Source organism: Zeugodacus cucurbitae, chromosome 6, assembly GCF_028554725.1.
Source record: "Zeugodacus cucurbitae isolate PBARC_wt_2022May chromosome 6, idZeuCucr1.2, whole genome shotgun sequence".
Taxonomy (NCBI): domain Eukaryota; kingdom Metazoa; phylum Arthropoda; class Insecta; order Diptera; family Tephritidae; genus Zeugodacus; species Zeugodacus cucurbitae.
The window spans coordinates 1552245-1570791 of NC_071671.1; the positions used below are offsets into that span (position 1 = coordinate 1552245).

General features: G+C 37.7%; 1 protein-coding gene across 2 annotated transcripts in view; it reads right to left on the reverse strand.

Moving 5' to 3' along the window:
* LOC105213483 (metabotropic glutamate receptor 2) overlaps positions 1 to 18547 on the reverse strand; it is a 192501-nt gene that overhangs the window by 9098 nt on the left and 164856 nt on the right. For both annotated transcript variants that reach the window (XM_054233137.1, XM_054233138.1), the window contains 7 exons: positions 15911 to 16053; positions 11517 to 11687; positions 10551 to 10695; positions 3042 to 3184; positions 602 to 710; positions 317 to 485; positions 81 to 187 (listed from right to left, as the gene is read on the reverse strand). In XM_054233137.1, coding sequence (XP_054089112.1) covers positions 81 to 187; positions 317 to 485; positions 602 to 710; positions 3042 to 3184; positions 10551 to 10695; positions 11517 to 11687; positions 15911 to 16053 — 987 coding nt within the window. The remainder of the gene's footprint in view (positions 1 to 80; positions 188 to 316; positions 486 to 601; positions 711 to 3041; positions 3185 to 10550; positions 10696 to 11516; positions 11688 to 15910; positions 16054 to 18547) is intronic.

Consider the following 18547-nt stretch of genomic DNA (forward strand, 5'->3'; position numbering starts at 1 on the left):
TCATTGCCTCTAATCATAACTCAACTATTTTACATTATTGCCAGATTATTAAATTAACCCACACACTGCATGCTACTCACCCTGAAATTGCACTTTCCGCAAGTATTTGAGCAAATCGGCGCCTTTGGTGGGTCGCATGGCATCGCAGAGCGAGGGTCGACCGCCGCAGAGGTCACGATGCATGTCGCTGTTAGGAAACAAAGAAAATACGTGAAAAGTTTAAAATTACTACAGCGAGCGACTAATTTATACTAGCAGCTAAGCAATTTAGCTAGACACATATAAATCAAAGTTCCAATAATGGCAACCAACTCACCGTAACGCATATGCAAAGGCCATCACAGCATCGCTCACGAACTGCAACTGATCCTCGAAGTCTGTGTCTTTGGAGAGACGCTCTTTGGTGGTGCAAGTGCGATTGTAACTGTTGTATGGTGTGCTGAGACTGCCTGGATAGCGGCATTGGAAGTGATCCTCCCAGAATTCTGTGAATACAATTAAGGCAAAGTAAATTTTATCAGTATGAAATCAATGAATTTCATTTGAGAGCTTAAATAGAGATTGTGGTCCTCCAAAAGTTTGAAATGTAACCTTAACTCACCTACAAACCATGGATTTCGTTGATTGTTCTCCACCGTTAAATTGAGAAAGTATTCCTCGAAACCTTTCACGGGATTCGCTTGTGGCTGCACCGATAATGTGCCCTCAACCTGTAATTTCCAATATTAATATTTAGTGCTTAGTGAAGCGCGTTTGCTGTTATAAATTTCTCAAGTTACAAGAAACTAGAATTTATGGTTTAATTGTCAATTTTCGTAATTTAATTTGGAAGCCGGCCAAGCTGGCAAGCATGCAGTTCAGTGTTAGGTAGGAATTTCAATTAAATTCATTAACGACCTCGTTTGTTTCAGCTGAGTTGGCTCACTCGTGAGATTCTCATTTAAATATCTGTTCGAGTAGGTGCTTAAAGTTACTGAACTTATATGAACTTATCACCTGTCATCAAACAAACAGTCATCGCGTCATCGTCACTGTAGACAGTCATAAATTTGAAGTCATAAATACTTCCGTCTACTTGGGCACCAGCGTTAACAACACCAACAATATCAGCCGCGAAATCCAGCGAAGAATCACTCTTGCCAACAGGTGCTACTTTGGACTGAGTAGGCAATTGAAAAGTTAAGTCCTCTCTCGACGAACAAAAACCAAACTCTACAAGTCGATCATTATTCCCGTCCTGATGTATGGCGCCGAAGCGTGGACGATGACAACATCCAATGAGACGACTCTTTGGGTTTTCGAGAGAAAGGTTTTGCGCAAGATTTATTGACGACGATGGAACGATGAGTTGTACGACTTATACGACGACATTGACAAAGTCCAGCGAATAAAAAGATAGCGGCTACGCTGGCTAGGCCATGTTGTACGGATGGATGAAAACACTCCAGCTCTGAAAGTGTTCGCTGCAGTACCCGAGGACGCCGCTGAAGACGACGACCTCCACTCCGATGGAAGGACCAAGTGGAAAGTGAACTGGCTTCACTTGGTGTTTCCAGTTGGACCCCCAAAAAGCAAAAAGGAGGAACGATTGGCGCGCTCTGGTGGATTCGGCTATAAATGCTTTAAGCCGTTCCTACGCTAAATATATATATATATATATCTCAAAAGAGTAACACCTCATACGCCATTAATTCATTGAATGCAGTCTAAAATCACTTTAAAAGCATAGTTTTATAAATATTTAAAAAAATTTTTCCAATTAAAGTCATTTGTAAATCCAATAACACAATATATAGCTTCAGTCACGCCCTTTGTCAGTCAGACAATAACAAAAATATTGAAATAAAAATCATGTTCCATCAATTTGTACATTAAGTTGTGTTAATTTAAGGCAAATAATGACATTTAATTCAGCTGTTTAACAATAAATCGATTGTCTGCATTGCTGCTGGTGTCAGTTTGATTTTCGTAATAATTTTGCCCGAAACAATTAATATCAATTATGCTGTCATCAATCAGACAACTGCTGCATGTAAATAAACCACAAATGTGAAGCCTACACCCAAGCGTTTCCTTCCACGCCCACTTGCAGTGAATGTGATTGTATTTGTGTTCACATAAATATGAATATGGCTGTCAGTATTAATGTGCTCTCTTCGCTCAAATACAAATTTTGACTATATTTCTTAAATTCCGATTTAATGGTGACAATTAAATGAAATTATTAATGAGTAACAAAATAAAGTTATATAACTGTATACATATATACTTTATGAGTTGAAATTCATAATAAATGACTAACGAAGACGCATAATGCTTAAGCAAACTATAATTACTTTATCTCTCTCTCCCTCTCTTCTCGACGAACTTATAGTCTTGCAGTTTATGGCCGCAAAGGCTTGGTGAATGACCGCCGCTGACCGCTGTGTGCGTGCGGGGTGTGTGCATATACAGTTAGTATGCTTAAAAGGTAACATTAAGCTGTCTGTCTGCAGCACTCCCACATTCACAACAACAACAACCACGCGTGTCTCTGCTTTCATGAGCCCATGAGTTTATTCAACTAAAATGAGATTACCACAGCCGGTCGAGCTGGTCTAAGTGATTCCGACAGCAATTCATTAATCAATTTGTTCCTCATTCCGGCGCTTTAGCCTCACAAACACACACACACACGCATGCGTGCGCACGGAAGACCTGAGCTAACTTTTAACACAATTTCCGTTCGCATACAAGCGAGGTGTGGAAGGTGTGCGTGTACATACACTATTCATTTGCGAGTGTAGCAACTTTTATATTCGTTTCCTCCCACCTCTCTTTGCCTCTTTCTCTCCCACTCTCTCCGCTACACGATAACTATTATTTGCATTTATGCTTGTTTGCTGATGCCTGCTGCCTGCTGATGAAGTGCGCCTTCGGCTGCTAGCCATTATAAGTGGTCATATCCTGCCCGGCAATAAGGCAGGCTGTGCTCTCATACATGTGCTTAACATAATATAAAAGCTTGGCGCTTGCTGTTCATTAACCATGCAATTACTCACCTCCGGCTCGTTGCCGTCCGATACCAGGTTGCGTGCACTCCAACCGTCCGAGCCGATCCACGAGAAGGCCCCAGTCGCATTGTTGCGTCGCACAGCACGCATCACCTCGCGCACTTCCTGATCCGAGCCGAATATAATGGCACCTGGAAATAGAAGTGAACAATCATTAAATGAAATGGAATGACTAGTTTTGCTGATAAAATTGCTGTTGCTGCGACGCTTTGTTATGAGAGCGATAATGTTGCTTGATTAACTCTTCCTACGACAGCTTCAGTTCTCTGACTAATGAAGCGCCTTTGTGATGAAGTTGAAGGTGGTAGCTAACGAATAGAGCCAGCGTTCATTGTTATTCATTGTGTTGACCTTGACTTTCAATCAGTTCGTAATGTCATAATAATCTGTGTTAGAGTAACTACTCTGTGACGTCAACTTCGATGGTGGAAATTAAAAAGATACTAGAGTCACGCTCTCTTGAGTACATATTAGGCATCTATGAAACGGGTTGTTTTCTACGAATGAATTCTAGAGGTTACATTCACGTAAACTCTCAAAAATTCTTCATTGTTTTGAAGACCCCATCGAAAAGCAGACAAAGCGAAGGAGACTTTTGCGTTTCTTTGAGTTAGGCCGTACTAAAGAAGATTGGATACTTTTGTTCTAGCCGAGATTTTAAGGCTAACAGTCGCAGCATCGCAGAAGGTCTCGAGAGCTCTATGCCCTCACTAAAGTCAATCTCACGTTAGTCATTGGAATTCTAACTGGCCGTTGCCCCATCGGGATCCACGCGATCAAACTAAACGGATGCTTGCTGCAGAATTTGCTCGGACGAGAACGAGATGAATAAACCCAACATTTCCTTTGCGAACATCTCGCTTTTAAGAGATCTGTGCAGACATTTCTTGGATCTCATTTAGTAATAAAAAACTCCACAAATTTATATTAGCTTGTAGTCTTTGTAGATTTTTAAATCTAAGTGAGAGCGTACATTTTTGACATCAGAAAGGACTGTCCCTGATAGTCTGTGTGTTTTCTCTGATGTGGAACAGCGATAGAACCTAACATAACCCGACCATTGCTAAAGCTGGTTCAAAGGCAGACGAAGGTAACCCTTGAAAATTTGATTATCAAATGCAACAAAAGGAGGTTGAGATTCTGTCTCTTCTCAACCTCCTTTAGTTGCTATTTCGTATTATTGGTCTTCGTTGAAAAAGTGTTTCAACAAATATGCAAAGTGCATAGTGCTGCGCTCAGACGCCTACTGTATCGTATGTAGTTCAAATGCAAACATGTCATGCCCAAAGCAGAGATATCGGTTTCACAAAAGAACAACTACAATGCAGCCACAGATATTTGAGGTTGCAAAAAGTTAAGGATTAAAAAATTACGAAAAAAATATGAAATTTTTTCCTGCTTAAAATAGGAAAGAGTACAAAAAATGAGAGTAGAATTGTTTTTCCAACTTTAAACCGCTTGTTTGACTCGTTCAAAAAACTCCACGCCCAATTGCGAGTGTATAAAAAAAATTTTCGACTTTTTGTAGGGAACTAACTTTTTTGCGGAATTCTTGAAAGAGTGCTGCCTGTGAGCGGGTTATGTGGCGAATGTAACCGAAGCTAGTGTGGGCAATAATTGCGAACACATGGCTTAGCTGGCCAGCGCGAAACTTTCGCCGACAGCTTGTTGCAGCGTTGTTGCAAATATATGCAGCGCCATGCCACTCACGCAGCGCTGAAATGTTGGGAAAAATGGCGAAAAAATTAAGTTAAAAATGTGCATATTTCGACGCCTTTCATCGCCTGGCTGCATTTCCATGCGTTAAAATGGCAAGAACGTGGTGCTGCGCTACATTACATTTGGCCTACGAAATGCGAAGTGCGGGAAATTGCAAAGTTATTTTGGGGGCGAAATTTATAGAATGCCAAGAAATACGCGCAGCACCCACGTCGCGGTTGAATGTGGTACCTTACAAGCGGCTTCTCGTCTTCTTATGTTTGCAACTGTGTTGATAGGAAAGTAGGTTAGACGTGTGTAAAGTTACGCTTGGCTTGAGCGTGCGCTCGCTGGTGTTTGTTTGCGCTTCGGGAAAAGGTGCTGATGGCTCAAGAAAATGTGTGACATATGCGCTTGATGGCTATCAACGGCTCTTGCTGCATAATGTGACCTACTTTCTGGCACTTTGAGTCGACGAAAGGCAGCGCGAAGTCAACACAAGTTAGTAAATCTAAAAGGCAGCCACAGAGAAAAAAAAGGTGAGGTGAGTGAACACCTTTCGAGCCAAAGGCCTGCTTAAATAGCGTGGCAGGCACGTCGAGGCGAATTGTTGAAATGCCGCGGCAAAGTCAGCGAGTCAAACAAATTTGCATTAAAAGCAACTAAAAGCCACATTTATCAGCATTTTTCTTACAATCGAACGAACTTTAGCTTGGCGTTGGAGTTAACCTTAGAAAATATGCATATTCATGCTTTTTTCTTTTGAGTTTATTGAACACATTTTATTTTCACCTTTCGTTTGTTGGAGGGAAAAGTATTCGCTATTCACGCCAACGCTACATTATGTGCAGCTGATACTTTTTCCTACATTTTCCCTCCACCTGCCCCCACAGACCCACACACGGACAGACATTTTGAATAATATTGTAATTATTATCAATGCTCCGCTCCAGTGAGCCTTAATTGAGCTTTTACCTTTCTTTGCAGTCAAAATGTTGGCTGTGCTCTTCCAAGAACAACTTAGCTAACGGAAAATTGCAAATGGGTACACTAAAACAAACTTCAGCAACAAAAAAGGGTTAAAGGCACAAGTGAAAAGGTTAATTTTGAACATAAATCTACTTCACACGGCTAACAGCCAAACAATACAGTTACATGTTGGAGTGGCAGCGTGTAGGAAGCATTGAAAAATTTGGAGAAAAATTTCAGTAAAATGAAGCATAATATAATCACTATTATATATACAGGTGTGTGTGTGATTAGTTATAAATGACCCGGTTCGGAAGAATTATTCTATTTCGGTAAAAAAAAATGCTGCAAAATAATGAACTAAAAACTAATGAAACTAGTCCTAAAAGTATCTAAATTGGTCTAATTGAAAAATGATTTATTTGTGATTTATTTAATCTACCTATATACGACCTTCTATATAAATGAAAAAACCAAACAAAAACTAATTTTATTTATACTAAATTTCTAAGATTGAGTTTTCGATTTTCCTTTTTTCTTATTTGAGTTTGAGTTTCATACTAGTTATGGAGAAGTTTATAACTATTGGTCTACAACTTTGCTTCCTAGATGTCTCTAGGATCAAGCACTGGTCGATTAAATCGATTAAATCGTTTTATATCGATCTTGGACATTTGTGTCAACATTAACCCAACAAAATATTTGTAGAGATCTGTTTGCATCCCAAACTAATTCTCAAAACTGAAAATGTCACTTTTTGAGCCGAATTCTCGTCATTTGCGGGAAATTTTGCTTTTCTTTTTTAATTCCAATAAAAGTGCGGCAGGGGCTCATCGAATGCTTTCGGATATGTACGGTGAGGCTGTCCTAAGTGAAAAAAATCCTTAAATTTACTAAAAACGGCGGAAGCCTATGTAGGTATAAGCATGTTTCAACTGTAAATATTTTAAATTAAATACAGAGCTGAACTAAAAATTAAGGCAGAAATAGGAAGCAATAAATCCAGATGCTACTATGGAGTGACTTGATGGAAGCTGTCACGAGCGGTTGAAACTGGTGGCATGGTCAATAGGAATACATGTTCTGTTCTCTTATTGATTTTCTAAATGCTTTTTATTTAAAAAAAAATCTGAGGAAATGAGTTAACCTCGATTTAAATCTAAGGATACCAAAAATACATATTTCACAAGAGATCTGTTTTAAAGAGTAAACATCATGACCTTCAAATGCTTTAAAAGTGTTATTCGTATTTTTATTTGAAAAAATTTTAGTATAAAAATCAAAGGAAAAGCAATCAAAGCATTGTCCAAATGTTACTGAGATTTCTTTCAGCATACACCCGCAGCTTCTCTGCAAACTCTCTCACTTTCACATTGTGCCAAACCGTTTTCTATTGCCTCAATGCATTTCGAATTTGCTACTATTTTACAATTTCTCTAAAGTATTTGCCATTTATTCAGCGATTTTTCAAAGCAACTTGCCACTATTGTCCTCTGAACATGCAATTTGACATACTCAATGGCTGTCAGATATGTTGGCGACAATAAAGGTAATAAACGACACTTTTCGCCAATTCTGGCATTTCTATGGATTTCGCTACTGCTTTGCATTTCACACTTTGGAATGAAAGCGACTGGGTGGTGATTGAAATAAGTGGGAGAATGAGTGAATGAATTGCAAATTCTGAATCATACAATATTGTACTGTGTGTGTTGAGAAAGTGTGCTCGAAGAACGGTAGGCAATTTGAATAATGTTATGCACGATTACGGTACGTTGTGGAATTGCAAATGAGTGGCGGTGTTTAGGTAGTTGGGGGCAATTTCGATTGCTCATAAGACAACAAATGCGCGCAATTGTGTTAAACTATTATTGCTGGGATTGGATTTTACTTTTTTTTGTAGAAGAAAAGCATAAAAAAGGATTTAGAAATCGTGAAAGCACCACATGTTACAAAATTACGAAAATTGTTTGCCAATTTGTTGCACTGCAACATTAATCATTTTGTGCGTTTGACCTCCAGTAGTCCTGCATAAGTCAAGTAATAAAAGGCTGTTGATTTATGATTCAAAGATCAAGTGTGAAAAGAACTTCAATTTAATATAAAACTTTTCTGTGGTAAATAAGAAAAGCATATATTTTATTTTACATTTTTTAATTCTCTTCTATTTCTTCTTCACACAGACATGTGCACGTATTACAGCTTAAAGTGAAAATAATGAATTTTTAGACAGAAATTTATTTATTTTGATACTCGTGTATAATTTGCTGGCGAAAATCCCCAGCGACAACAAGTTTTATACTCTCTGTATTCCTCTATCTTAATATTTAATGTCATAATGTCATAAATCACACGCAGACATGCGCTATATGTAACTAAACTTAAGTGAGTATATATATATATATATATATATATATATATATATATATATATATATATGTTTATGGATGTAAGTATGTCTATTTATCAGATTTTTCTGCGCTTTGTGGTATTTCAGTTTTAAATTGTGACTTTTCAGTGCATTTCGTGTTCGTGATTGCTCAGCTGACATTTATATTATATAAATTTAAGTTAGCATTACCATTCATACTATATTATAGTATTGGCCTTAAGTGGCTAAATGTGCAATGAATTGCTCTAATGGCATTTGTGCATTTTTGATTTATCAAAGTCTCTGCGGGCATGTCACTGACTGACTTGAATGGCTTTATTTATCTAAAAATTGATAAATATTTATGGTTTTATTTCAAAGTGTAAAGCCGATTATTGTGCGATTTTCCATTTGGCGAATGTCTTTTAAAATGACAAATACCCGCAAAATTCAAATTTTTTTTAAATTTTATTTGATTGATTTTTTGCTACTAAACATTCGGAAATGGTTCTCTAAACCACCCAACTGAGATATGTTTATGCCAGAAGATTAAATTTGAGTATTCGAATACCAAAATGATATGTCCGACTCTCTTAAGGAGACACGAAATTCTTTAGCCATAGTAATAATATAAAGAGGAGAAAATTTAATGTGATTCAAGGTGAAAGGAGCTCTGTTAGATAGTGCCGTCAAGAGACCGCTGTAACTGCGAATAAACACCACAAAAGAGCCAAGTAGAGCAAGTTCTTTGAAACTCTCTCAATTTCCATTTAGTTTTCCACCATTTCCATAAATTACAGTGGAACTTCTCTTACTCGAATCACCATAATTCACAAAAAACTTCGAGTTAGAGAGACTTCCGAGTTACAGAAGGTAATTTCTATGAATTTTGACTTCTCTTGCCAATTCAATAATTCGAATTGTGGAGAACTTCGAATTAGAGCAGTTTGAGTTATGGAAGTTCAACTGTATATTTACGTCTATTGCAATTGAGCATAAAAAGACACAAGTCTGTTGAGCTTCACCCGCCCACGACCACTTGATTCTCCCTCCAAAATAGAGCGACCGCTTGTCACAACGCGTTACTCACTTCTATTCTTCATGCTTTGTTCTAGTTTGTCCAGCCAGCAGCTGCTAGTTTTCATAAAACTTAAATGAATCTTTTATCCTGTTAGCCGACAGCTGGCGGTTAACAACAGATTTCGCTAACTTTAACAAGCTGCGCTCGGAATCGGCGCGTAAATCAAATAAATGAACGGTTGACTGCATAACCGAACAACTAAATGAGTGGATGAGTTTATGGGAAATAGGCAATAGGCATGTGCCGTATGAGGAGAGCAGCTTTCGTGAGCCGGACCCCACAAACCTCAGATGAATTTATTTAAATCACTCTCACTCCTTCTTACGCTCACTTGCTTGTGCTGCGCGCGCTTGGCATTTACGTTCCGCCGAAGTTTATAAGTTAATTTAGTGGAAGGAATTTACGGAATCATTTAATTTCGAGTGAGCGAATGGCGAGTGAGTGTTGCAGGCCACTTTGATTGTGCTGCATGCCTGAGGTGTTCACGGGTTAATTCGCCGCAGCGAAAAGTTAAAATTTTTCAAAATTTATTACCCTTCCTTGCAGGTGAGGTGCTGCTATTTTGCTACTTTTTGTTAGCGGGTGAGTGAGCAATTAACGCGCATACACTTTTAGGGTCATTAATATTATGTGTGGGAGTGAGGATTTGAGGTTTTTATTATACATATTTGAGGTTAAAATGAATATATTTAATTTCAGTAGCTATTTAATACATTTTCGTAAGTTTTTTAAGTGTAACCTAAATGATATTTAGTGAAAATATATACTAAATATGTTAAAGCAGCACAACTATACTCGTACATATCTCTCACTGTAGTGATTTTACAGCGTTGCTTCGAAAACTTATTTTAATTTGAACATTTCCATAGTTCTCTCCAATTTTATTAAATTTCCGTTCATTACAGTTGCGTGAAGCAAAATATTTTCCCTCATACGTTGTAAGTGAAAGTTATGTAAGCTGCTTAATGCATTTTCGAATTTGCATGAAGCTTTTTTATTATTTTCCAGTGGTTGAGAGCATAGTTTTAAAGCTGCATATACGTTAAAATACACTTTTTACTTTGCAGTTTTCCTTTACTTAAACATTACTTACAGCATCACAGTAAACGTGACTTCCGACCCTGTTATCTTACTTCCGCTTAGAAACTAAGAAGAGCTTACATAAGTTGCATTAAAAAATCTAATATTACAAAGTGCTAGAGTGCTAGAGTGCTATAGCCAGCATAACGATTATCACGTACTGCACTTTTATTCATTCGAAGAATGAATTGCACACGCAATTTTCGTGGGGCACGTCTACTAAGTTGCGCTTAACTTCGAAACTGTAAAGTTAACAAATATGTTTGACGCTTGCGCTTGTGGCTGGCGCTTTACTTACCTCGCGCACGTGGCTTTGTCAGCAACTTTTGCACGATATTATCATAGGCGATTTCCTCGGCAACGCCAGAGTCCTTGACGAGCTTCTCCTTGACAGCGATGCAGATGTTGTGACGTGCCAGCAGCTCTTCCAGCTCCTCAAAGGCCTGCATTGTGAAGTAAAAGAAATATGAGAGGAGTTGTTAAATGAAAAGGAAATATTAAAACTTGAAAAAAAAATGCGAACGCAATGCGCGAACAATCAAGCAATCAAGTGCAGTTGTAGAGGTATCCCTAAAAATGTACTCTCCTGCGCGCTGCAAGTCATCTGCTTGCATTCAACAATTAATCATTTCGCCACTTTTAGTCAACTTCACGACCTGCCCCTACTCTTATGCAAACTACAGCGGGAGACATTCGAAGTGGGGCAAGACATCCATTATAATTTGTCGCTGGCTGTTTGAGCACCATTTAAATTATTTGATTACATAATGGAGCAGAGGAGTGGAGTGGCGAATGAGAGTGTAAAGAGCAATTGCCGTTACGTCAACACACTCAGCTGGAAAGTCATTATATGCTATTGACTATGCGAGCACCGCTTGCATAATAGTGTGCAGGAGAGCTTGCGGACGGAAATGTCATGAAATTAATTAATACAGTGTCATTTGGAATATTTTAAGACTTTTCACAGTCATTCAAATTCTCGAAATGGCAAATGCGGCGGCAGAAGGTGACATAATTAAATCTTTGATCACTCAACAGCCGCTTCTTAAGCGAGCTAGAGCGCACCGTTGCGTAGAAAACACTGCAAATGCATTTCAATGAAGTTCTAAGTTCTAGCGCGCATTCGCGATTTCTACACGGAAATTAGCAGCAATCGCAAGCACTTTGTGACCTGTCATTCGGGAAGTAGCAAGGCTTAATTAAAACTTTTGACTTTGCAAACTGCATTTCATATATTTGTGAATAACGCTAGTTTCTTACTTACTTTGATGCCATAGTTGCTCTCTTCGTAGATGATTGAGACATAACTCCAACTCATGCGCTTGACGATTTCCACCATCGCCTTGACCTGGTAGTGATCGGAGGGTATCGTGCGCGAGAAGTACTCGAAGCGCTGTTTGTTGCTCAGCTCGGGACTCGTTGAGAAGAAGGAAACCTGAAAAAAGTGAGAATTTTGGATTAATAAAAATATTTATACACTCAGGTGAGTAGTAAAGAAGGAAGAAAATTTAACAAAAAGTGTTACTACTTCGGCAGCATACAAAATTTATAATAATTTCCGATTTTCTTATCACATTTTAGGCTAGAAGTCTATATAGTAACTCGATGCATAAATATCGAAGACCTACGCTAGATTTTTAAATTTGGTTTAGCATAGTTTTAGGCGATCCGTGATTTTTCATTCATATGAAGAGTGGATACCTTTTTTCAACGAAGAGCTTGAAATGTTTATCTCGAAAAATAATTGATTTTTGAAATATCATCCATATTTGCTCACCCTCTTCAATAACTACTACCTCATCATTTCGAGCTTCGATAATTGTGGCACTGTCTTTGTAAATCATGGAATTCTTCCAAGTAAATAACGCTGCTATTTTTAGCCTAGTTTCAATTATACATAACTGCGCCTTTTGTTTGTTTGTGTGTGTGTTTGTGTGCGCCGCTCGTTCGCTCATTGATTTTATGTCAAAACTTTTGCCTTTTTCAATTACACTGTCATTTGCGCGCGCGCGCCGAAAGCCTTTCAATTAAGTCATAATTAAAGTTTATTGTTTGAATGCAAGGCATTTAGCCGGTATATACGTATATATTGAAGACATTTACTGCCGGCACACAGATATAGCAATAAGGCTATATAACAACAACATTAAAATGAACCGGAAGCTTTTGTGAATGACCTTTAATGAAGTGAGCGCACATTTAATAGCTAAAATAGCTCGCTGTCATTGGTTAATGAATTGTTGTTGTTGTTAATATGTGTGTCTGTGTGGGAAATTGATAGCTAACTTATAATTGACCGCTTATGGTAATTAATATTCTCTGTCAAAGGCGCGTAAAACAGTTAATCTATTGAACTGCATTTTATATTGACGACTCTTAATGCGGTTTGTGGCAAATTGTACGTTACATAATATGCACTTCCGTTTTCAGGAACTTAACTTTACGTAGTTAAAATGAATGTGACAGTTATGTGGCAAATATGCGGTTGAACTGAAGCTCATGCCGTGCATATAAAAGTACATGTCAGTAACTGTACATATTTTACTGTTGCTAAATAAACTGTAAATTTTATCGCGTTCGCAGCAAGCATTGCACCGAGTGCGTAGAACGAGTAAACGCCTTTTAGTTAATAAAATGTGACAAAAGGCAGGCAGCGTTGTATTAGTGGCACATATTAGCCGCTAAGTAAGGAAGCATGACGCTAAAGTAAGTAAACTGTGAGGTATTTAATGTCAACGTATTTGACCAACGGCTATTAGAAAAGACAATTAGCATATATGGTGACTCAAAAGTTGTTATCAAGATAACATACCCCAGTCAAATAATTATATGTGCATTTCAGCTTTTGTTTATATTTCTTATTCACTGTTATTTTTTGGATTTCGGAAAAAGTGGAATAAAAGGTTGATATGTTACCGTTACTATGCAATGAAAATTGTTTCATACTTTTCTCGTTCGTTGTACAATTACATTAAGAATGTGCTTGTGAATTGGGTATTGCATAGTGAATATTTTTATGTGCAAAATCAGTTTAGCGGATCTTTCTTACTGATAGTGTCGCAGCAAAAACTTTTTTTGCTAAAATTTGTTTTCAAAATTATTGTAGGTGCATTAACTTAATCAATTATTAAAAAATTGTTTACATTTATTTAACTTTAAGGCTAAAATGCCTCGTGATACTAGTTTATCAGCCGAGGAACAAGTAATAATCATAGGAATGCATGAAAACGGTTCCAAAATGGCTCTAGACTAAAGCGACATCGGAACTGTATCTCAAAATTTCTTAAAAGCCCCACTAATTATGGTATAGTGCGATTCGACGGCTAGTAGTTGCGGACTTGATAAGCAGCGATCAAATATGGACCTAGTTAAGACAGAAAATCACAATAAATATAATTTTTCCAATTATACATAAAAATCAGTTTCTGAAACACACCTCCATGGCACCTAAACCAACGCTAAATAAAGGCACAATAAAGCAAATAAATTTGCAAATACCAATTCGGTGCCGATGAGTGATAGAATACAGTCTTTAGTGACGAAAAAAAATTAAATTTGGTCGGCCCAGGTCATTGCAAGAAATATTGGAGAGATTCACACCAGGGACGACGGTCCTACTACAAGCGATGTTTTGGAAGCGGTACCTTGATTCCATGGGCTGCATTTTGCTGTTGTGGGAAGCTATCTACATGTTTTATATTCACTCAAATGAATGCTAATATCAATGTAGATCTTTTGGACAGCGAGTTAATAAAATTTGCAAGCAATATTTATGGTATATAACTGGACATATCGAAAGGATAACGCTTCAATCCTCACGAAGAACATCTTTAATGACCGAAAAATTCCGGTATTACAATGTGCAGCATTGAGTTCGAATCTAAATCCTATTGAGGATCTCTGGGGGAACCTCTCTGCTCCTGTTTTCCAAAACGGCAAGCAGTTTGAGACAGTACGTCGCCTTAAATTAGCCATAAAGCAAGAATTTGCCAATATTTACATAACTATTCTACAGTCAGTAGTTAATGCTCTGATTAAGCGGCTTAATTAAGTTTAAAAAAAAAAGAGTTAAACTCAAATGCATGGGCTTTACTGGAAAAATTAGTAAAATGCACAAATAAATAAATATTTACTATTGCCTAAACTTCAATTCTGTTTTATAGTTTAAAAATATTTTGGAATTTGTTAATTTTTTGATTTTTTTTATATAGTATATATTAATAATAACCAACCTGCATACTCAGAAATATTTTGAAATTTTGTAATCTTTAATTTTTTTTTTGCAAAAAGTTCATGCACATATAATTATTTGACTGAGTTACTACATCAATTTAATTATGAGCTGATAGAAAATTGGAATACTCCAAATATTGTTCGTAATGTCATTTGAGAATTGACTTATGTTTGATATTAGTTTAAGCTAATGAAAGCATTTATTTCCCTCTTGCATGAGCATTGATAGTGAGTGTGACCCTCTAAACCATATATATTACGTATACGCACTGTACGACCGAACTTAGAAATGGATTGAGTAGTTCTAAGCAAGCCATTTAGCACTGAACTCGCACAAACTACCGTATATTAAACGGTTTCTACGCAAATAAACCTTAAAGTCTGCGATAATAATTGAATTGCTGCGAATTGAGTGAGAGTTAGCGATGCCAGAGAAAGTAGGAAGACCGCGAGTATAAAGCAAAACAATGCTTTCAGCATATTTACAAACAATACTTAAATCATTGTTCAGCAACCAATAAAATGTTGCAGCATTTCTGTGGAATTTCCGCAGCACTTGAAAGTGTGCTTTCTGTGTCAATACGTGCAATGAAAACAGCAAATTGCTTTGCTTACAAAAATGAGTTGGACCCTCCGTCCAAGCGAATTACTGTTGACTTGCAGTCGCTAAAGGGCAGCGAAGAATGCAAGGTTAACCGTAGTTAACTTTTGGTGTAAGCAACAGCAAACTAGTTAACTGCAAGTTCATATGTGTGTTGTAAATCGTTATATTTGCTCTTTTAACTCCACCGAGAGCGTTCTTTATTATTTCTTATTGCAGAGCGCAGCAAGCGCACGATAAGCTCGCAAATTTTATTATTTTCCATTTATGCTGACGTTGACGATGGTGTATGGTGCACAGTATGCGCGATTGAAGATATGCGAACGCAATGAAACGCTTATTTCACGTCGTGGTGACACGGCGTATGAGTGACCTTTAATATACTTGTTCGCATTTACTGCCAATAAAAGCACTGAACTGGGTGCCAATGATTGGTGTGAAATGTGATGCCGAAAGCAATGAAATTGGCATGAAATTTCGCGGTAAACGAGCTTATTGGATAATTTAACAGCTTTAAAGCAGAGACTTTTAGTGTGACTGCCATAAATTGAGTTGAAATTTAAAGGACATGGTTGAAGTATGAGTGATTTATAGTTCTTTAATTTTCGAGTTAAAGCAGGAATTACTTGTTCGTATACTTCAGCGTCTATCTAATGCTCCATATCTTAATTTATTCGAATATTAACTGATAATATTAACATAAGTCACACAAAAAGCTGTATATAGCTAAGCCAAATAAGACGTTACTACTAAATTAGGCTTGCAATATTTTATTTTTTTTTTCATTTTCCTCTTTCAAACAACATTCTTTATTTACAACTCACCTGTGGTATTCGAAAGAGGCGCAGCAAATTTGCCACTTGTATCGATGTTACGGAGGAGGCAGCGCCAACTACACCGGAAATGACCTTACGCACCTGCGTCTTGTTGCAGTGGTATTCGGCATCATCAATATTGCTAATGGAACCTGCAAAAAGCAAAGCAAAATGAAAATAAATTGTGGGTATTCTAAAGGTAAAAGATGATATTTAATATTTAGGAATTATTGGAGTTATGCTGAAAACATTTTAATTGGAAAATATTCTAAAATATACCAAAATATTTCACTGTGTATTTGTAAGCTAAAAATTTACCCAGTACTAAGCTGGCTGTGGAAGCAAATAACCGAAATTTGTCTGTATTTATGTGCATAAGCAAAAGTGTTGAACTATCTTCGACGCGTGCAGACTTGTTTCCATAAACTTTGGTTATTCGTTTTTTCCCTTTCCTTGCTTTGTGATCACATTGTTTATGGCTGCATATAAGCTTAAGTGCCTGCTCCAGTATTATATGAAGTGTTTATTTATATGTAACGCACGAAAATTGCTTGTGTGTAACCACAAATGTAATTAAAGCTGCTCCCAGACGCTTGAAATTCAATTTGGCATGCCGCAAGCAAGACCGCACACAACGCCGTTAGTGTTAGTATATGCCGTTATATGTGTGTGCACGTAAAAACATTTCCATTGCTTGTAGTTAGTGCAAACTAAGTGACATTTTATTCGCCTCGCCAACCATTTGACTCTTGCCGACTTGTTACTCATACGCCGTGTCTGCCACAAACTCCTACTCTCCTATGCGGCTTCAAAAATTGTTTAGTTTTCATGCATGCCATTAAATTCCATTAGAAAGCGACCTTCAAAGTAATTCCAAAGCGAATGCCTTGCATTGCGCCGTAAAATATTTTGCAAAAATTCTGTTTATTTTCAAGTAAAAACATTGTAGATTTTATCGAAATGCCTGTAAAAATATGCCCAGGCATTTCAGCTGCAGTGGCATTTCACTTATGTTTGTACACGCAAGTGTAGGCTTCAATATTGTCGTGCTAAAATAATAAAAATAAATGTGCTGCATTGTTAGCTTTCTTCTAACTAAGAATTTCTCGAGTATTTCATACACCAACGGCAGTGTTTGTATGTAAATCACTTGGTTGTTTTCATTACTTGCAGCTTGCTCTTGCTCATACTTCAGGCGCAGCAGGCCTGCAGGTCATTGTTGAAATTCATTAGACGTCTGTTAATATAGTGCATACTCGCCGCTGGTCATTTGACGCTGCTCTCCATCACCTTAGCTTAATACAGTTGATATAAGGATTTATATTATTGTATAAAACCTGATTTGTTTATTTAATATCTATAAATAGTATAAAACATAAATATTTTTCTGTCGGAAGTTGTTAATTAACTTCAGTTTTCGGCTGCCAGACCATTGCAGCGTCTTTCAGGCTGAGGTAGCTGCCATCAAAGTAGCAGTATATATACTGCTTCGAAGTGCGGCATCCTTCAGAGAGGTGTGTATTTACGCCGATTGATCCTTGGAATCGATGAGAGTACGCTCTGAGCTAGTAAGGGAGTAACCAACATGGTTATCAGTAGCTTCGAACTACTCTAAAATCCGACTTGTATGGGTACCCGGTCACCGCGGAATCGTTGGAAACTGCAAAAGCAGATCAGCTTACCAGAGAGGAGGACCTAGCAACATTGACGCCATTGACGGAAACGTGTGGGCAGTCCGTGGTCCATTTGGACACACTGTCTGTAAGTGAGCTCGCCAAGCGCTGGAGAACAACCAGCACCTGCGCAGTAGCGTGGTCTTTTTGGCCCACAGTGGATCGAAAACGGTCTTTGCAGCTACTATCGCTCAGTAAGGCTCAGCTCTCCGCGATCATCGGAGTGTTTACTGGTCATTGTCCAATAGGCACACACGCGACGAGGCTAGGTATCAAGTCAGACGCTAGTTGCCAAAGCTGTTTGGAGGAAGGCGAAGAGAAATCGTTCAAGCACTTCTTTCTTCAATGTGCAGCATTCGCCAGACTTAGGTTAAAGCACCTCGGTAGGCATTTCTTCGGCGAACCCAGCAAAGTGACTGGAATCGATGTTAGCCAACCTAAGAACTTTATTACAGAGTCCAAGCGCTTTGTTGCAACATAAGCGTCTTGGTGATCCGTTAGGAGTTTTCCGGATTTTCCTGTCTTTCCCAAAAGTTTTAAACAGTTTCCTTCAATCATCAGTTCTGTGCCTCTTAAAATGCACCCTATACATACAATATTTGAAGTCGAATGCAATAAATGTTCAAATCTTGAAAACAGAATTTGATTCAATAATTATTTCATGTGTGAATGAAATGATTCAATTTGAATTAATTAATATTAAAATAATATATGCCCAAGGAATTTCTGTGAGTATTGTATTTAATTATTTTCAATCACATTCAATAACACTTTGCAGATCTGATTACCATTTGTATGCAATTGAAGCTGCTAAATGCTGGAATACTGAGCTGCATTCAAGACTCATACACAGACACACATTCGATTTATTGACACAAGTGAAGCGTTAGCTGCTGCAATATAATCTCATTCAGTTTCTCAGCAACATTCAAGTGAAATCTGAGCATTAAGACAAACGCAAGACAGTCTAAGC